Source organism: Leptidea sinapis, chromosome 4, assembly GCF_905404315.1.
Source record: "Leptidea sinapis chromosome 4, ilLepSina1.1, whole genome shotgun sequence".
Classification (NCBI taxonomy): domain Eukaryota; kingdom Metazoa; phylum Arthropoda; class Insecta; order Lepidoptera; family Pieridae; genus Leptidea; species Leptidea sinapis.
Window position 1 is genome coordinate 11,074,353 of NC_066268.1, and position 20,916 is coordinate 11,095,268.

The 20,916-nt window shown below is 41.3% G+C and overlaps 1 protein-coding gene across 1 annotated transcript in view; it reads right to left on the reverse strand.

The window, feature by feature from the left end:
* Positions 1-309: 309 nt before the first annotated feature.
* The window catches only part of LOC126980074 (enhancer of mRNA-decapping protein 4-like), a 60,824-nt gene continuing 40,217 nt past the window's right edge, over positions 310-20,916 (reverse strand). The window contains exons 19-23 of the mRNA XM_050829691.1: positions 19,067-19,232; positions 17,818-17,983; positions 13,903-14,011; positions 9,923-10,146; positions 310-6,565 (exon numbers count right to left, since the gene is read on the reverse strand). Coding sequence (XP_050685648.1) covers positions 6,376-6,565; positions 9,923-10,146; positions 13,903-14,011; positions 17,818-17,983; positions 19,067-19,232 — 855 coding nt within the window. The 3' untranslated portion in view covers positions 310-6,375. The remainder of the gene's footprint in view (positions 6,566-9,922; positions 10,147-13,902; positions 14,012-17,817; positions 17,984-19,066; positions 19,233-20,916) is intronic.

Here is a 20,916-nt window from a genome sequence, read left to right on the forward strand (position 1 = left end):
GCGGGAAACGTTATACGTCCGAACAAACCATTCGTAAGCAAAATGTCTATTTGTAAACATTTTACATATTCTTGGTTTATGCTTAGTTATAACCTTATGCCAATTTTATTTGTAAGGCCGTTTGACTTTATCTTACCTTTGTCACTATGGAATTACATGACAGGGTTAATAATTAAACTTGGAGTAACTTTTCATTGCATTTATTAAAAAGACAGCATGGATTTGTGCCCAGTGGTTATTTCGTCCAAGCTAAGTACCATACTGAACCACAGCCGAATTAATGAGTCATAATTAAATGAAAATCGTATATATTAATAATCATCTTTATTACAGTTTCGTTATAATACAAATATTCTTATTAGTAGCAAAACATTTTTCACTATTACGCCTGTATCATCAACCCCTTAAGTTACAATTGATGATCACAGGACCCAAGGAAAGAAACAATCAACCACTTCTCCAATGATTCATCTTCGTATAATATTCCACCTAATAAGAGCTCTGGGTGTTGTTTTTTATGTGTTAACTATAAGGGCCCATCCATTAATTAGGTCCCACGAATGTCATGATTTTTGGACCACTCCCCGTCCTTGTCACAGCTGGTCACATGTCAACCCCCTTACCTAGTGTGATGTCAGATATTTTGCAATTTTAAACTTAGAATTCTTTTAAACTGACACAGTATGTAGTGTTCCGAAATAATTTTTATTTCCATTTAAATTATTTTACAATAAAATCAAACAAAGGCACGAAAATTAACAAAATATAATAAAAAATATTTTATATTTCCAAGTTTAGTAGGTGTGCATGTAGTTTAACTACATTAAGTGTTGGAATACTTAGGTAGAATAAAATATTAGTTTGAAAAAATGAAGTGTCACAAAATTTGGGTCGTCGATCCCCTCCCTTCACGTGACGTAACTTATTGGTAGCTCCTAATGATTATTTTTAAATTGATTACTTTTATCTACTTAAATGTAATCTAATTTTACCGCCCACTTCTTTGGCAAACTAATATTAATCAGATCGCCAGTGCTCTTTTTACGTGGCGAAAACTATACCTAGTCGGCAGTGTAGACATTTCTGTCTTACCCCAGTATGTAGACTGAGACAGCAATACAGTCGAACTTCCAACGAAGATACATTTATAATATCATGCTTACTTTCAAAGCGATAATATGGAGTTAGTAGTAAAGCAACCAGTCTGTTGCGTTTGTGTAATTAAGGTATAATATCAATTTGTTGACTACCTATTACATTAAAACCTTACACTAGACTCTAGTCGTAACTAGAGGTATATATACAAATCCGCACATATTCAATACAGTACCAATGTAATATATAAATAACAAAAAAATATATATTATAATATTGTCAGGAATTAATCACATATGGTGAGGAAATTGAAGAAATAATACTTTTCAGGTCTATGATTTCAGCCCGGTTTGATGAGGACCAAATACAAACGTTTTCATTAAAATTTGTTTCAAAATTGTACACGGGCCGCAGCAGTATGTTACCTCTCTCCATTTCGTTACGCACGCTACTAAAATCCAGTTGATACTTTTTTTTTGAAGTGAAAACTTCTTTAAGATCAATGTCATTTGAAATTCGATGAAACGATAAAGCGACACTAAAAAAAGACAGATACATAAAATCATGAGATTTAATGTGAGAGAAAATGAGATAGGCTATAGTGTTTTGGTACCAGGCGATCATAGTTGAAGAAGACGTTGTCTTAGGTATGACGCGAGTGTACCTTAAATATATTCTCATGCGTACGACGTATTACTACATAGACTCCATGAGAACATAAAAAATAGTAGCGGTGATGTGTTTTATAGTGGTTGCATTCATGTCTCATCCTAGCAACATGTACCAGGACATCATATGCAGGTTCATGCACAATGCAGGTTTCACTTCTGACACTTCACCTGTACTTTGAACGCACGCAATTTTTGTTGAATGCCCTAAATTTTTGAACCGATTTACATTCAATAAGTTTGTTTAAGATTGTGACCCCGTATCAGTAGATACTAAAATCAAAATCTGCTAATTAATTTTTCAGATTAAAACGAATATTTTAATTCAAAATTGTATTTGGAAATCATTTATTGTAGGATCCTAGAAATTCAAAAGAATTATAAAAAAAAATGTATGGTAATTTCTATAAAATTAGTAATGGAGCTATCAAGCTACTTATTGAAATATTTCTTAACTCAATATTAGTATTCTAAAATGAAAATCTCTCGCTAAGTGTCTTGCTTTTTATGCTTCGATTATTTATCTAATAGGTAAATTCTCACTTTAAATTATTATTAAATTATAAATATTTGAGTTTTAATACAATTATCACTTAAATAAAACACATTTTAAAGGATTAAAAGGAGCACGTTTTCAGGGGATTGCTCTGAAAGTGTCACGAAACATCAGGTCAGCTAAAATAAAAATAATCTTTGACTTTTACACAAAAACTAATCTACTAAAAACAATTACAATCACACGCGTTGTAATCCTTCAACAACTGTTTTATTTATATGTGTAACACTCGCGTTAATAAAAGACAATATATTACTAAGAAATCAACAATTGTTTTGCCTGAAAATATATATAACCTAACAATTTGTTTAAGCTAGTTGTAAAATTATTTATTTTAGCACGCCGCGGAAGAGTCTAGAGAGACCCTAGAGTCAATAATAATATTTTTCAAGTGAAACTTCTTTAGAATCGTTGTGATTTCAAACCGGATGCAACGGAAAAAACGACAGGTAAGAGACACAAATATAAAAATGTGTAGGATGAAGCCGGCAAAGAATGAGACAGAAATATGCATACTATTGAAGTGAAAACTTATTTATCATCGTTGTGATTTGAAAGTCGATGAAACGAAAAAGCGACAGTAAAAAGAGCAGTCACATCAATTCATAATATTTAACATGGGAGATAATGAGATAGGAAGCATAATACAATGTTTTGGTACCAGGCGATCATAGTTAATGAAGAGATTGTCTTAAGAATGGCGCGAGTTTACCTTAATATGTTCTGACTCCAAGCGCACGACGTATTACTACATAGACACCAGGAGAACATATTATTATATATATATGTGGTGGTAGGAATATCTTTCATAGCGGTTGAAATCATGTGTCATCCTAGCAACACGTACCAATAAAACCGGAATTCATATGCAGTTTAGAGCTTCATGCACCATGCAGGTTTCACTTCTGACATGTGTAGTTTGTACGCACGCAATGTTTTTTTTATATAATACTTGATAGAATCCCCGAGTTGTCCGGGTTAAACTTTAGTAATAGCAAATGACTATACGATATCCTACTAATTAACAAGTCATTAATATAAAACAAATCCTAAAATAATATGTTCTGTCAATTATAAACTCTGTTTCATGTTGAGCATAGTGTGATAGTGATCATAACATAATATGAGCGAATTAAAATTAATAATTTTTATAAGACTATAAATAAATGATGTTAAAATGATTGGTAATATTAATTATTATTTATTGATACAATTCAATATTTTTTAAATAATCTTAGCTTTTTTATGGAAGAGAAGGATGAGCGTACGCGTCACCTGTCACGATCAACGCCGCCCACATTATCTTGCAACATCAGAGGCATCACAGGAGCGTTGCCGGCCTTAAAGTTGTACGCGCTGTTTTTTAAGGTACCCATGTCGTATCGTCCCGGAAACACCGCACAAGGAAGCTCATTCCACAGGTTTGTAGTACGTGGAATAAAGCTCCTTGAAAACCGCACTGTGGAGGACCACCACACATACAAATGGTGGGGTTGATATCCTAATTTAGCTGATGGAAAGTAAAAAAACACAGCCACCCACGGACATTAGCAATACCTGAGGATATGTTAAGCGTTTACCAGCCCTTTGCGATGGAAGTTCGCTCTAGATTTAAAAGCCCATTACTGGCATCAAACCGGGAATAGAGCAGCCGGGAGATTAATTTTGAGTTTGTGCGAGGCAAAAAGTTTCTATTGAAAGGGGCGGTTGCGGAATCTCAGACACAACTTAATTCGGGGGCATTTCGCATTATGTGTAACAAACATTATGTTTGTCATTGAGCATTTTATCAATATTATAAAATGCAACTAACAAATTAATGCAAGTCTTTTCAATACATTATATTATTTATACAGTTATTAATAATTGACTTCAAGAAAAAAATTGAGTAACTACTTTACCAAACAATAGATGAGGTTAAGGTTTTAAGGTTTAATGATATCACAAGATATTATTAATATAACTAACATTCATCATAATTCAAAAATCTTTCAGTTTCCATAAACTTAGTATAAAGACGAACCCTGTGAAGTGAATGTGAGATAACTATCCTTATATAAAAACCTAGGTATGAGAAAGAGACGGAATGGATGAAATACCATGAAATCGTTTTGAAACCATTTAGTGTCCATTAGTCTCCTGTCAAATTGGACCGCATTTTAATTTTAGTGTTTTTATCGTTATTGTTCTGTGTTGGAGTATAGTGTATTAGATTGTGTTGTTACATACAGCAACAACCCAACTAAAGAAACATTTCACAGGTAAATACTATTGTTCAATACTACTTTCGTGATATTTATTTTCGTAGAAAATAATATGCACTAAATATTACATTTTATATACGCAGTAAACACTCTATTTTATAAAGATTATACTAATGAAAAAAAAATGTGTTAGAAAATAAAATATTGTATACGTGAATACGACGCCGTTTATCAATATTTGTCGTAGGGATTGACCAAGGAAAATACTACACACTTCACTAACTCACTAACACATCAGTAAAACCAGCACACATGAACATTTTCAATTTAGTCTCGTCGTAATGAGGAGAGTCTTTTGTTTATTATGTTAGTATACTAAGTTTATGATTGATGAGACATTCAAACACACCTATTTAAATTGAGAAAACTTTAACCACCTGGAACATGAAATTCTGCTTTGAGAATCCTTAGGAAACGAAGGTAACAGTACCAGGCACCGTTAGTAAGTTTGACCCAGTAAAATACTGTAAAGTATCATACCAACTATTCACTTATGCCTTAAGTCAGCCCTTGAAATAATGTTGAAATCGAATCATCAACTTAAATGTTAATAGCGCTTCTGCTGCCTACTAACTATTACTAAAATCTTCTTCTTGGTCTGGCCTTTTCCCATTTTATTTGGGGTAGGCCCTTCATATCATGTGTCTCCAGGTGGCTTGGTCTTGGGTCGTCTCTTTGTTTATGTGGGCTTCTTTCAGGTTCTTATTTACTATAGACATCCATGTGATTCAGGGTCTTCCTTGTCCTCGAGGTTTAGTTACTATATCTAACACTTTTCTGCTCATGTGGTTGTATGGTCGCCTCATAACATGTCCGTACCACCGCAGACGGCTCTCCAGTAGTTTATCTGGGATTGGTCTTACTTTAAAGGTGCCTCTTATGTGTATGTTTCTGACCTGATTCAGCCTAGTTACACCACCTGCCCACCTATCTGAGTATCTTCATCTCTGCGCAGTGCAATTGATGTTTGTGCTGCTGTTTGAGTGGCCAGCATTCGGCTCTGTATGTCATAGCCGGTCGGACGGCTGCCTATATAACTATTACTATAATCAATTGACAAAAAATAGCACACAAATGAAATTATGGTACAATACTTAAATAGTCATATTATCACACACAAGGACCAAAATATGAGAGTCTGAACACGAAAATAAGACTCCATGTTACATTACAACAACTCCGTTAGAAATTTCTAGAACAGTCTAAGGTCTTACCCACTTAATACGCCTATCTTAGGTGTCAAATTGTTCTATATTGTTGTATTTTGTTCTATTCTTCCTTCTGTGGCTTTGTGGAAGGCATTACACAAGTTAGCCAATGTCATGTTAAAGTAGACCACCAAACTCAGAGTATGTGTATTCTAATTTTGATGGTAGTGATCGGTGCTAAAGATTGAAACAAATTTTATATTTTTATTTTGAAACAAATACAAATAAATACCTGAAGCAAATACATGCTGTGTCAAATTGTTGTGCCCCTTGCTGTCAAATTAATATGACGTTTGACAGAGAGTACAATAGATTTAATATGCGATTGGTGTTATTTTGAATAACACGGTATATCTATAACAGACAAAGACAATAAACAGACATGTAGTATACTACATATACTTAATGTAGGAGAAGCTCAATACTAATAAACTTAATAGTTTGTCAGATCATCTGTCACACACACAAGTTCACATTATCACACATTACACAAAACGAATCACATTTTAACACCGGTCATATATTATCACATACAGTTTTTTGTCACAGCACTGACGTTATTTGCACCTGCAGTGGCAGTGCGGTCATTTGGTCTTCACGACGAGGGCCTCGGTCGCCATCAGCAGCATCCTGAACTGTCGGGAAAGCTCGTGGCCAGGGTTGGCAGACAGGAACGTCATAATCTGTTTCTGGAGGTGTTGCATCACTATCGGCAGGTGTTCGCGCGTCACAGGGTTGGAGCTGTCCAGGTTCATTATGGCCTCTTCTAAGTACCTGAAGAATATCAAATAATAATTAAAATTTTGTTATTTTAAATAGAACTTATTATAAGAGAACTTATTATTAGAACTTATATTAGAAAAGAAAAAAAACTTCCATGTTTATGATTTATGTCGAAGCTTTAAAATAACGAAGTTGGTTCAATAAACAGTAAGAATGAGGTGCAAAGTCTTTTAAACCAAAAAGAGATACTGGCTAGTATGTTAATGGATCACGAAAAATTACCCTAGCTCGGGGCACCCTACAATGGAAGTAACTGAAGAAATGGTTAAAAAGGTTGAAAAAAAAAAATTGTTATAGAGAATACGTAAAGCTAAAAGTCAAAATTAGTGAACATTCTTCATAGCGATGAAAAATGAATCCATTTGTAACGTCTTTAATATGTGCGTACTACTTACACAAATGGTTGCGGAATAAAATAAGGAGAAGAAATCATATTTACCGAATGATTGAAGAGGGCAGAAATTATACAATACAATATAATCGAAATTGCCAGAACATCGTCGCGATGTCGGCGGCCAGTTGCTGCGCGAGCGACAGGAGCACGTGCTGCACGGCGGCCCGAACACGCGCGCCGGCTCGGCCGCGCGGCACGCCGCTATCACCAGCGACAGGCCGGACGACAGTGTACCTGTGCTTGAGGCGCGTGTCCGTCGCGATGTCGGCAGCCAACTGCTGCGCCAGCGACAGGAGCACGTGCTGCCGCAGGCGGCACGGCGGCCCGAACACGCGCGCCGGCTCGGCCGCGCGGCACGCCGCTATCACCAGCGACAGGCCGGACGACAGTGTACCTGTGCTTGAGGCGCGTGTCCGTCGCGATGTCGGCAGCCAACTGCTGCGCCAGCGACAGGAGCACGTGCTGCCGCAGGCGGCACGGCGGCCCGAACACGCGCGCCGGCTCGGCCGCGCGGCACGCCGCTATCACCAGCGACAGGCCGGACGACAGTGTACCTGTGCTTGAGGCGCGTGTCCGTCGCGATGTCGGCAGCCAACTGCTGCGCCAGCGACAGGAGCACGTGCTGCCGCAGGCGGCACGGCGGCCCGAACACGCGCGCCGGCTCGGCCGCGCGGCACGCCGCTATCACCAGCGACAGGCCGGACGACAGTGTACCTGTGCTTGAGGCGCGTGTCCGTCGCGATGTCGGCAGCCAACTGCTGCGCCAGCGACAGGAGCACGTGCTGCCGCAGGCGGCACGGCGGCCCGAACACGCGCGCCGGCTCGGCCGCGCGGCACGCCGCTATCACCAGCGACAGGCCGGACGACAGTGTACCTGTGCTTGAGGCGCGTGTCCGTCGCGATGTCGGCAGCCAACTGCTGCGCCAGCGACAGGAGCACGTGCTGCCGCAGGCGGCACGGCGGCCCGAACACGCGCGCCGGCTCGGCCGCGCGGCACGCCGCTATCACCAGCGACAGGCCGGACGACAGTGTACCTGTGCTTGAGGCGCGTGTCCGTCGCGATGTCGGCAGCCAACTGCTGCGCCAGCGACAGGAGCACGTGCTGCCGCAGGCGGCACGGCGGCCCGAACACGCGCGCCGGCTCGGCCGCGCGGCACGCCGCTATCACCAGCGACAGGCCGGACGACAGTGTACCTGTGCTTGAGGCGCGTGTCCGTCGCGATGTCGGCAGCCAACTGCTGCGCCAGCGACAGGAGCACGTGCTGCCGCAGGCGGCACGGCGGCCCGAACACGCGCGCCGGCTCGGCCGCGCGGCACGCCGCTATCACCAGCGACAGGCCGGACGACAGTGTACCTGTGCTTGAGGCGCGTGTCCGTCGCGATGTCGGCAGCCAACTGCTGCGCCAGCGACAGGAGCACGTGCTGCCGCAGGCGGCACGGCGGCCCGAACACGCGCGCCGGCTCGGCCGCGCGGCACGCCGCTATCACCAGCGACAGGCCGGACGACAGTGTACCTGTGCTTGAGGCGCGTGTCCGTCGCGATGTCGGCAGCCAACTGCTGCGCCAGCGACAGGAGCACGTGCTGCCGCAGGCGGCACGGCGGCCCGAACACGCGCGCCGGCTCGGCCGCGCGGCACGCCGCTATCACCAGCGACAGGCCGGACGACAGTGTACCTGTGCTTGAGGCGCGTGTCCGTCGCGATGTCGGCAGCCAACTGCTGCGCCAGCGACAGGAGCACGTGCTGCCGCAGGCGGCACGGCGGCCCGAACACGCGCGCCGGCTCGGCCGCGCGGCACGCCGCTATCACCAGCGACAGGCCGGACGACAGTGTACCTGTGCTTGAGGCGCGTGTCCGTCGCGATGTCGGCAGCCAACTGCTGCGCCAGCGACAGGAGCACGTGCTGCCGCAGGCGGCACGGCGGCCCGAACACGCGCGCCGGCTCGGCCGCGCGGCACGCCGCTATCACCAGCGACAGGCCGGACGACAGTGTACCTGTGCTTGAGGCGCGTGTCCGTCGCGATGTCGGCAGCCAACTGCTGCGCCAGCGACAGGAGCACGTGCTGCCGCAGGCGGCACGGCGGCCCGAACACGCGCGCCGGCTCGGCCGCGCGGCACGCCGCTATCACCAGCGACAGGCCGGACGACAGTGTACCTGTGCTTGAGGCGCGTGTCCGTCGCGATGTCGGCAGCCAACTGCTGCGCCAGCGACAGGAGCACGTGCTGCCGCAGGCGGCACGGCGGCCCGAACACGCGCGCCGGCTCGGCCGCGCGGCACGCCGCTATCACCAGCGACAGGCCGGACGACAGTGTACCTGTGCTTGAGGCGCGTGTCCGTCGCGATGTCGGCAGCCAACTGCTGCGCCAGCGACAGGAGCACGTGCTGCCGCAGGCGGCACGGCGGCCCGAACACGCGCGCCGGCTCGGCCGCGCGGCACGCCGCTATCACCAGCGACAGGCCGGACGACAGTGTACCTGTGCTTGAGGCGCGTGTCCGTCGCGATGTCGGCAGCCAACTGCTGCGCCAGCGACAGGAGCACGTGCTGCCGCAGGCGGCACGGCGGCCCGAACACGCGCGCCGGCTCGGCCGCGCGGCACGCCGCTATCACCAGCGACAGGCCGGACGACAGTGTACCTGTGCTTGAGGCGCGTGTCCGTCGCGATGTCGGCAGCCAACTGCTGCGCCAGCGACAGGAGCACGTGCTGCCGCAGGCGGCACGGCGGCCCGAACACGCGCGCCGGCTCGGCCGCGCGGCACGCCGCTATCACCAGCGACAGGCCGGACGACAGTGTACCTGTGCTTGAGGCGCGTGTCCGTCGCGATGTCGGCAGCCAACTGCTGCGCCAGCGACAGGAGCACGTGCTGCCGCAGGCGGCACGGCGGCCCGAACACGCGCGCCGGCTCGGCCGCGCGGCACGCCGCTATCACCAGCGACAGGCCGGACGACAGTGTACCTGTGCTTGAGGCGCGTGTCCGTCGCGATGTCGGCAGCCAACTGCTGCGCCAGCGACAGGAGCACGTGCTGCCGCAGGCGGCACGGCGGCCCGAACACGCGCGCCGGCTCGGCCGCGCGGCACGCCGCTATCACCAGCGACAAGTCGGACGCCGACAGCGCCGCTTGGAACGCCGCGTTCACGTCGCCGCTCGATATCATGCTCTGGATGTCGGCTACTTGCATCTGGATCATGAGAGGGGAAAAATGTAGCTCGGTGATGCACCTTCATAGATCTTGTCGCAGCTATTGGTGGTAGGATTACAATATCATAAAAATCACTCATTTTTAGTTCAGTTTATATAGCCTCTAACTATTGTAGTAAGTAAATAATTGAAAACCATTGCTTAAACTGCTTCAAACTCAGAATAAGCTGCAGTGAAAACTTTCAACAAGACTCACGAGAAAGATAAACTCAATACAAATCACCTGGGACTTGTTGGAAGCAAAAAACCAGTGTACGTGTGCGAGCATCTTTCTCCAGACAACAAAATTCTTCACGCGGCTGTCCGTATAATTGCAAAAGATAAGCACTACAAGTTTGTGTGGGTTCGAGGTGGAAAGATTTTTATCAGAAAGGACGTTAATTCCAAAGTTTCGTAGTAAGAGACTCTGACTTCTTAAACTCCCTCTAAATTTGTGTCTATGCTTTCATTAAGTAAACCTATTTGTAATCTTAAAATCGTATATCAAAATGTAAATGGTCTTAGAACTAAAGCGCATATTTTACGAGAAAATGTACTAAAACAAGACTTGGACGTTATTCTATTAACTGAGACAAACTTAAACGAGTCTGTTTATGACCATGAACTTATTAACAGCAGATACTTGGTTTTTAGGCGAGACCGACAGTCGACAGTCTCGCAGAAAGCGGAGGGAGGTGGGGGTCCTCATAGCAGTCCACAAAAAACATTCCCCCGTTAGGAAATTGAAGTGGGAATCTACTAATGAGAACCTATGGATTACGATTAAGTTTGGCCAGGGTAACTCAAAAGTGGAATTATGTATTTGTTCTTTATACCTTCCTCCTCCCGTTAAGTATGATTCTTTTGAACATTTAATAAATAATGTAACAAATGTTATACAACACAAAATGTCAAAAGAATCTATACTTCTTTTAGTAAGTGATTTGAATAGGCCGTACCTCCACTGGTCTCACTGTACAGACCGAAACTTATGCTCTCTGATCCCTAGCTCTCCTACAGATAAGACAGACGCCTTGCTTATCGATTCTCTTCCTTTCAACGATCTCCACCAAATGTGTGCAATACCAAACTTAAATGGCAGATTCTTAGATCTAGTTATTTCAAATTCACCGAAACTAGTATCAGTGACCCAGGGTGTCCCACATGTGGATTTTGAGACGCATCACCCGGTACTAGGTATTTCCGTTAATATTGTGGGTGCAAAATTGAGGCCCCCAAAAATTAAAAACACCCAGGCCTAATTTTAGCAAAGCTAAATATGACATCATTTGAAACGAGTTAGATAACTTTAACTGGGAGGAAACTCTCCCTCCTAGTTTAATAGTCGATGCGACAGTAGACGTTTTCTATGACATACTTACATCCATCTTTAATAAGAATGTTCCGATGAGTACGAAATGTCGGAGCAATTTCCCATTCTGGTTCAGTCGATCGTTGATCCAGAGTTTGAGAGAAAAGGCAAAGTACCATCGTAGATTTAAAATGTATGGCAATCCAATGGATCAGTTTACATATAGGTTACTCCGCGAGAGATGTGACAAAATCCTAACGACTGATATAAATAGGTTGAAATCAGAAGCCAAAAAGTTAATCAAGAAGGATCCTAAATACTTTTGGTCTTTCATAAAATCTCTACGATCAAATAGCAGCGACATACCGGATGAACTGACTTACTTAGATCAAAGCGTTCACGCTGGCCAGAAGATTGCCAATTTTTTTTTCAGAATACTTTCAATCAACCTATCAGCAAGACCCAAACCCAAGAACTAAACAAAACGAAATCGTCGAATGCCACCACATGTCACTTAGTTTATGTCGTTTCACAGACTCAGATGTCATATCAGCGCTCAAAAGCCTAGATGCTAATAAAGGTCCTGGTCCAGATTCTATACCTCCTAGTTTCTTAAAGGTCTGCGGCACAAAATTGGCTGAGCCGCTACGAATCATTTTCAATAAGTCTTAACTATGTGGAACTTTTCCCTCAAGATGGAAGGTTGCGCACATAAGTCCAATTCACAAGAAGGGATCACACAAGATCCTGAAGATATTTGATAATAATTAAAACTACTATAACAAATTGTGAGCCAGTAGTTAGCTACCGGCCCATCTCAATTTTGTCTGCTATCGGTAAGCTGTTTGAATTACTCATTCAGAAAAATATGTTTTCCCACCTTAAACCCTTGCTCATACCCCAACAGCATGGATTTCTACCTGGTAGATCAACTACATCGAATCTTGCTGATTTTGTAAGTGACATTACTCAAGCTTTCACAGATGGTCACAAATTGCATGCTATTTACACTGATTTATCAAAAGCCTTCGATGTGGTTGACCACGTACTGCTCATAGAAAAACTTGGTGACGCAGGAATATGTGGCTCTCTACTGCGGTGGTGCGAATCCTATTTGCAGAACCGTTCCCAGATTGTAAAGATCCGTGGCTTTAAGTCAATTTCAAGAGCCGTGCCATCAGGGGGTTCCACAGGGCTCCCATTTAGGGCCCTTTTTTTCTTGGTCTTTGTGAACGATCTAGCGACTAAATTCAAATCCAAATTTCAAATGTTTGCAGACGACTTAAAAATTTATCTTTAAATGAAATCTCCAGAAGATACGATCATATTACAAAGTGATCTTGATACGATCTGCGATAGGTATGTTAGTATAGTTTTAGGATGTTAGGATGGTTTTAAATTCCTCAAAATGTTTTTACTTAAACTTTTTTCGAAAACGAAATTCTTAACTACTTACTTACTTCATAAATGCGTGTCCACTAACAGAAGTTTGGACAATGCGAGATTTAGGCGTCATGGTGGACACAAAATTAGATTTTAGAGAGCACATTGACTACATTTCCAAAAAGGCATCTCTTCTAACCTAAAACCTCTTTTAGGTTTTGTGATTAGACAAACTAAATTTTTCAAAGACCCTAAGTGTCGAAGATACTTTTTAACAGCTACGTGCGTAGTCTTTTAGAGTATTGCAGTCCGGTGTGGAACCCTTCTTACAGAGTTCATATTAAGAGGTTAGAACAGGTGCAGTCGAAATTATTATATCATCTCTCATATTCAAAAGTAATCTTTGTCGTCGATTAGACTGCTACGAATATAGACTTATGCATTTAGGCATGACGTCTCTTGTGCAGCGTAGGAAAGTGTCAGACCTTGTCTTTTACACAAACTGGCCACATAGACAGTCCTCTATTATTTAGTAAAATTAACTTGGCTGTCCCACGGCATTGGAGCCGTATTATTAATAAGAAAACGTTCAGTCTACCCTCAACACGCACAAATTATGGTCAACATTCTAGTTTATATCGCATTTGTTCTCTTTATAATGAAGTCTGTCAGAAGGTAGACATATTCAATCCGTCAGTCCCTAGGTTCAGAAGACTTCTGCTAGAAAAAGCGAATTATTGGCTTGGGGACTGTGGGGTTGAATTGTGTTTATCTAGCTTAAGTTAATGTTTTTAGTTTTACATAAAATCTAGAACACATTTAAAAGCATGCTGTGTTCACTTCCAGAAGGAGGCACTCGCCCCGACATGTTAACGTATTTTTCTGTTTTATACAATATTAAGAGTGTGTCACGTTTAGTAAACCTAATAAATAAAAACTAAAGCATAATTATTATTAACTTATATAAACAGGCTAAACATTATAAAGATTAAAGAGCTCACTAAATAGGCTAGATTAGTTTTTGACACTTTTTGCCCAGTAGCCATATATTAAATTGCCCACCTGTCGCTCAGCGGCGGCGGAGGCGGGCCTGGCCGGAGAGTGTGCGCGCGACATCTGCACGACGCCGCGCGCCTGCTCTCTCCACCACACCATCTCCTTCTCCAAAACGCTGGCCACAAAACATTATGACATTATTTTATAGCAAAATAAAAAAACAGTAATAGATTCTTGGGATCAAATAGCTGGATTCCTGAAGATGCTAAGGTTATACTCATTCGCCAATGGTAAGATTCTTTCACAAGATGCCGGCTACGTTAGTATGCGCATTTTTATACCGCGAAGCAGTAATGGGCATTGTGTTTCGGTTTGAAAGGCGCCGTAATTATTTCAGAAATTCTTAGAGACCTAATGAGACTTAACATATGTGTCAGGCTATGATTCGTATATATAGAAAAAAATTCAGAAATCTCTTTGAAGTAGTGGTCTGTCCCTCGGTGATTAGTGACACAATCTAGAACAAACAAATCTCTTAGATGGTTTATACGTCTAGATAGACTGTGAAATCGTCGAAAAAAATATTTTAACAGTTAACCTTGTAACTCTGTCATAGAGCTCATCCACTTTTTTGCCACCACATTATGTCGAATAAACACAGGCAAACGCTTGCCGTTACATCGAATTGGGGAAGCATATGATGTAAATTTTAATCATATTGATATTTTGTGCACTTATTACCAATATTCTTGGTACGCTTCCACGTAATGATAGTTTTAACTTTATGTAGTTATTGTAAATATAGTTATACAATATGTTTTGTTTGAATAAACGTCAGTTGGAATGTTTAAAAATCAAATAGTACAAGCGTTGAAATCATAACTATACTAGCGACACGCTATGATGGCCGTTTTGACATATTATAATAGTGATGTGAAATGTCAATTTATGTCAAAAATTTAAATGTTTACTTTAATATATTTGAACGAACTGAATATTGGAATGAAAATGAATATACATACTTGATATGCACATAAGAAACATATGAATACAAAAAGGTGTAACAAAAGGCCAGATTTAATCAGATTCGTCCATACTGCTATTTTCACTGTCGTCACTGCTAGCATCACCTACATAAAATATAACTTCGTTTTCTAAAATATTATCAATTTTCACATCTCTTTCATAATCCTTCCTTATTAATTTAACAGTACTATTCACAACCTTTTCCCAGTCTCCTTTAGCCCATGTTCACAAGCTTCTTCTAATATTTTTAGCATTTTTGTTGTGGTAAATGGCGGTAAATTCTGTATTGCGTCTTGCAGCATATCCCTTAATTTGAGGCCACATCAACTCAATTGCATTATATTCACAATGGTAAGGCGGTAACCGTAAAACTCTGTGCCCATGTTCTAACGCAATTTTGTCAATGACGTATCGGATCTTGGTTGGTTTGTTTTCTTTTAAAAGACGTACTAATTCCGCTTTTAACATATTTATGTTTGCATATACGCCATTTTTTTGACGCCATGTGACGATGTCAGCTTTCTTTTGGGATTGGGCAGGTGGCTTGTCAATTTGCATCGAGTGGTATGGGGCGTTGTCCATAATTATAAAAGAAGGTTCAGGGAGGCTACACAACATTGAAGTAAACTATTCAGTAAACTTTTCTCCATTCATTTCTTCATGATAGCCTGCAGTGGTTTTTGACGCAAAAGCCATGAGAGAACCTTCGACAAACCCGTTGATGGTTCCGGCGTGACAAATTATAAATCGCGATCCTTTTCCAACAGGGACTTTGGACGTAGATGCTGCAGTGTCATCGGTCCAAGTACGATTTACAATATGGTTAGCATTAAGCCATGTTTCATCCAAAAACACAACATTTTGCCATATCAAATCTTCCATCAATATTTTGCGTTTGTTACATTGTTTGTATCGAAATTCAACGGTTTTCAAAATCTTCGTTAAAGAACATTCCCCACCGAAGATTAAACCAGCTTCCTTCAGTGATTGCACTAACTTTTTTCTTGTTGGATAATCCTTACGTAAACAGTAACCGTACACATGTCTTCGGCTGGCATCGGCATCAACGCAATCGATGCCTACGACTGGTTTTGCTCGTTTTCTCTTTTTTGGTGTGTGAAGTTTATTTTCTTCTGTGCCACTCTCGCCATATTTTTCTTTAGTTATTCGTCTAAAAGTTCGTTGTCTAATATTAAGCGCATCAGCTGCGCGTTCAACCACTGACGTTATAGGTAAAATTGGCCGTCCATTTTGATATTCACGATCGAAATAGTTACAAAGGCGTATAATAACGAACCCACGTGTCTGACTGTTTAGAACAGTTCTGTGCGTACGTTCGGCCATATCGACAAAATCCACAACAAGTCCAAATTAACGAGCAAGGGTCAACAGTAATGCAGTATCAATATCCGAAATCCAAAGCCAGGTCAAAACTATATCACAATAGCAGTGCACTCACAATTTGTACTTTTCGAAGCAACGTCAAGTCGAAACTGCTTTGTTTTGCATTGAGCATTGACGCGAGTTTGCCGGAGTTTGTAGTTGTGCTGGCCAGCGATCCTATGTGACGAATGTATTAGATTTAATTTTAAATTTTTTTAAATCAATGTAATAAATAAATTTTATGTCCTAAAATTATACATTCGATAAATTTTTATGACTAACTGCACGTCACTATTGACAATAAAGAACAGTTATTTGCTCCTTCAATGTAATTATTAATTAATACGAAACTTCATGAGTGAACAAACCTCAAAACTACTATCATAGCGTGCCGTACGTATAATACCTTTTATATTGTATAAACTTCATAGTTTGTTCCACTCTCTTTTTTTGTATCTATTACATTTTAAACTTGTTATGTTTACCTTTCTCAATTTTTATGATTAATCTGTGGTTAACGGTGCTGGTGGCACATTTAGTATAACGATTACCTTAAAATGTACTTTAGTTAGTAAGATTTACCCCCTTATTCATAATAGTCTGCTAACTTAAACCATTGCTAATTCTCACTCTGTCTTCTTCTATTGACCTAAGTCAGAATGAGAAAAAACACTTAATTAAAAAATAAATAATTTTATTTTGAGCATTTCACGCACACCAACACAAAGTTTCATACAAATAGCGAGTGCAAGGTATACCTAAGTAATGTTGCCTGGCCTGTTTTCATCGGTTCTCTATCAGCAAGAGGCTTTATTTAGACGTATAAATTTTCTAAGACAAATCTATATATCGTGGCTACAACGTGTGCGATGTTGAGGGTACTCTTAAAAGTTCGAAGGAAAAGGCCTTGGTGGAGAGACATACACGCACGTAAGTAGGCTTTAAATTTTTGTTGCAGGCAATGATTTTTTATTAGTATTTTTGATTTTTTTTTAAGTTAACTTTAACTGTGTGTTATTTTTTCATGGCACTAGAACAAGCTAGTTGACTGTTACAGCTTACTGGGTCTTATAATATCTTAACACCTTCTTTTTCGTTTGTTCTGCTTCTTATTAGTATCTCTATTGTAAGCTGTGGCAATCTTTAACGGCCGTTCCCAATATACTATCTATAGATAGAGATAAATTACTACCTTCTACTGTCAGTAATTAGCTGTCAATAATCTGAAGCTGTCCCAATATACCCGATAAGTCATACTTATCGCCAGTTCACTGTTGCAATTTCCATACAAACTTCTATCACTGGTAAAGTGATAGGTCGTCCCATTGACAGACAGCGTGTACGGATAAGATGAGTTATCGTCGATAAGTTGATTGTGACAGAAAAGTCAACGATAGTTACGATTTTTTATCTCAAGTAGGCCACAACCGGAGATAGGCTGAATATTGGGAATGGCCGTAAGTGGGTCTACATTTTAATAATAATATGTACCACATTGTGTTTAGTTTAATAACGATTAATTGTAACCTTAAAAAATGAGCTGGAATTACAGCGAGTCGCTTTGGTCGGTACCTGTGCGCGGCCTGCTGCAGCGCGGCGGTGAAGTGTTGCGGCTGGAGCAGCGCCGCTTGCTGCAGCGCCTCCGCGTGCTTGTCGAGAGACGCCTTCAGCGACGCTGCGGCCGCGGCACCGCCTCGCTCCGCAGCCGCACGGGCCGCTGCCTGTGTGTTCGCTGCGACTGCGAACAACCATGCAAATATTATACAAATTACATTACTAACAAAAATTTATGAACGATGCGGGACTCGGACCCGCGACCTACGATTGAGTCGGGCGTTTGTGGAATATTTGCCCAGGTCAAAAGTAAAGAAAGAAAGAAAAACATTTATTTCACAAAACACTTACAAGGATACATTTAATAGAAATGGATAAAAGTACAAATTAAACCGAAAAATAACGTATTTAATAATAATAATCATTTATTTCGGATTCATCCATAGATGAGATTACATCCATCCATCCATGATTACATTAAAATAGTGACGTACTAAATATTGGAGAGATCCTGTGCAGTGCAGGAAATGAGTCATCGACCTACTTAGTTACTTACTTATCTGTGACACGGCCGTAGCTATGAAACAGTACTGATTTTCAGCGGTGTAAGAAGATGTTTAGTACGTAATGAGAGCATGTTCTATGAAAGGATGCTAGTGAATGGACCTTGGCTAAGTTGAGATTCTTAATCTGTACTTCTGGAAAATAGGTGTTATATATATATATAGGTATATAAAAGTCAGACGGATTGAAACTGACTGGTAGTGACTGGTTTCACTATTACAGCTGCTTATTAATTAATTGCTTGAATGTCTACTCTCTACGAGATAGTACACCAAACTGTGCCGCCAGCCTGTGTCCTACCTACCACTAATATTGTCGTTGACAAATCATTGGTGTGGGATATGCATATCAGGTTGTCACTTGACAGATTTAAAATCATGCCAAGAATAAAGCAAGCACCTGTCAAAACATACGATATAAAGTATAAATTTGAAATAAAATATAGAAATACAGGTCAAGTTCAATGTAATTATATGTAACTATATCAACTCATCGAAATAGTATTATATTATGGATCAGTCACAACCTGAGAGTTGAACAAAACATATCAAGATTTAAGAACCAAGCGTCACTCGAACAATTGACTCAGTTAGCGCACGGACGCAACCCGAGGGGTCACGGGTTCGAGTCCCACATCGTTCATAAATTTTGGTTACAAATTAAATTTGTACAATTTATTTGTTTTTCGGGTGGGGGTACTCACACTCCTCAGTGCCGCTCTGGAAGGCGTGGTTGATCTGGCGGAAGATCTGCGCGTGCGCCTTCTCCATGAGCGGCAGCACGCTATCGAGCAACACGTCGCGGAACGACTGTTGCACCATCTCCGACAGCGACGTGGCGATCGCAGTGCTCAGCCGCTCCATCACCGTCTGTCACGAACGACGCACGACACAAACGAATTACAATAGCGAATCAACGCGAGCGTTCACGATGTCATTGTATATACAATTAAATCATCAGGATTTAAATTATTACAATCACATGCAATGTAACTCTGTTATAGGTTAGCTAGGGTTAAGCGCTCCTTCTTCCGTCGTGGTATTCAATTTTAAAATAAACGACAGTATACTAGGAGTAGAAGGATGGCAATGTGTTACTTATATCACGTGGTGCGTATACGACTTTTTCGGCCGATTCTCTCCCGGCAAGACGACTTTTGTCCTTCGTACCAGGGACTAAAAGCGAGCTTTTCATCAAGGTGAGAAAAATATATTAGAACTGCATTGACTAAAATACACAGCACATAATATTAAAGTAGAATGAATTTTACGAACTGATTTAGCTTCATCATGTTAATCAAATATTGTTGCAATATGTTATTGTCACTCCCTATGGTAATAAAATTTATATTCTATTCTAATCTATAAAAATAACAATTGAAACAATTGAATAAATTTATTCTTGATAAATAAATATAATTATCTTTATATTATAGTATTCCTCTTGACTTAAATTTTTGGATATTATTGTTAAATTGTTTGGTTGCTCTGATATATCGGAAATTGAAACTATTGTTTTGAATTCACAACATTTCAATTTTAAATAAATACTAAGGAACCGACAACCATTTAGAGCTTTATGTTTAAGTATTCCATTCTATATTTTTTAGATTTTTTTTTATTACTTATTTAAAGAAATATTCAAAAAAATCCTCTAACAATCCAGTGTAAGGCATTGTCACCGTGTATGCCGTTGCTCCTAATTAATATGATTAAAAAAAAGATTAGAAAGAAAGAAAGAAAGAAAACAAGAAAATTAAATGTCAAATATTATAGTCATCTGGCATTGTCAAATATCAGTGTTGTTTGCTGAGGTTATTTTGTTTGAAAACGCCGCATTGTTATTTACTAATAAAAACGCATTATTATATATACATATTATATATAAATTGATTTACCATGAAAGTTTCGGACGGTTATGCCATGGCAGACAGCCGCAACCTTCCCAAGGTGGATTATATCATGTTGTTGCAATACATGCGTGAAAACGACTCGTTTAACGTTGCAGAAATCAGGGGAGCTAAGGTTTTGTTGTCATCAAGGGATGCTTATGTTGAAACTTCTGTAGGCTACGTGGAAGTGAATCGAGAAAATGCTGTGTGTTTTATTATGGGCAGAGTAACTTCTGAGCACAGAGTTCGTACTAAAATGTACTCAGTTGTCGCTAGGGTTAACGAGGCAGAAGAAACAATATTGGATGTGAAATGTGAAGATTGTGCTGCAAGTCAGGGTGGATGCAAACATTCAATTTGTTTTATTATGTGGCTTATTAAGCGGACTGAAGAGCCTTCAGTCACATCTGTGCGCTGCTATTGGACCAGCCAAAACTCTCTGCAGCAGTAACTCAAGATAGATGTATTTTAGCCAAAGAAATGGGAAAACGTTTACCAGCAACAGTTACGCTTCCAAATTCTCTTAAAAAAGCTACATTCATACAAGACTGTCGAAATAGAAAAATGCAGGACTCTTTGATTGCTGACTACAACAATATAGTTATAACATTGGATAGTTTCCGAGTTTTCAAGCTTTTACTGGATTATACAACCAGTTCATC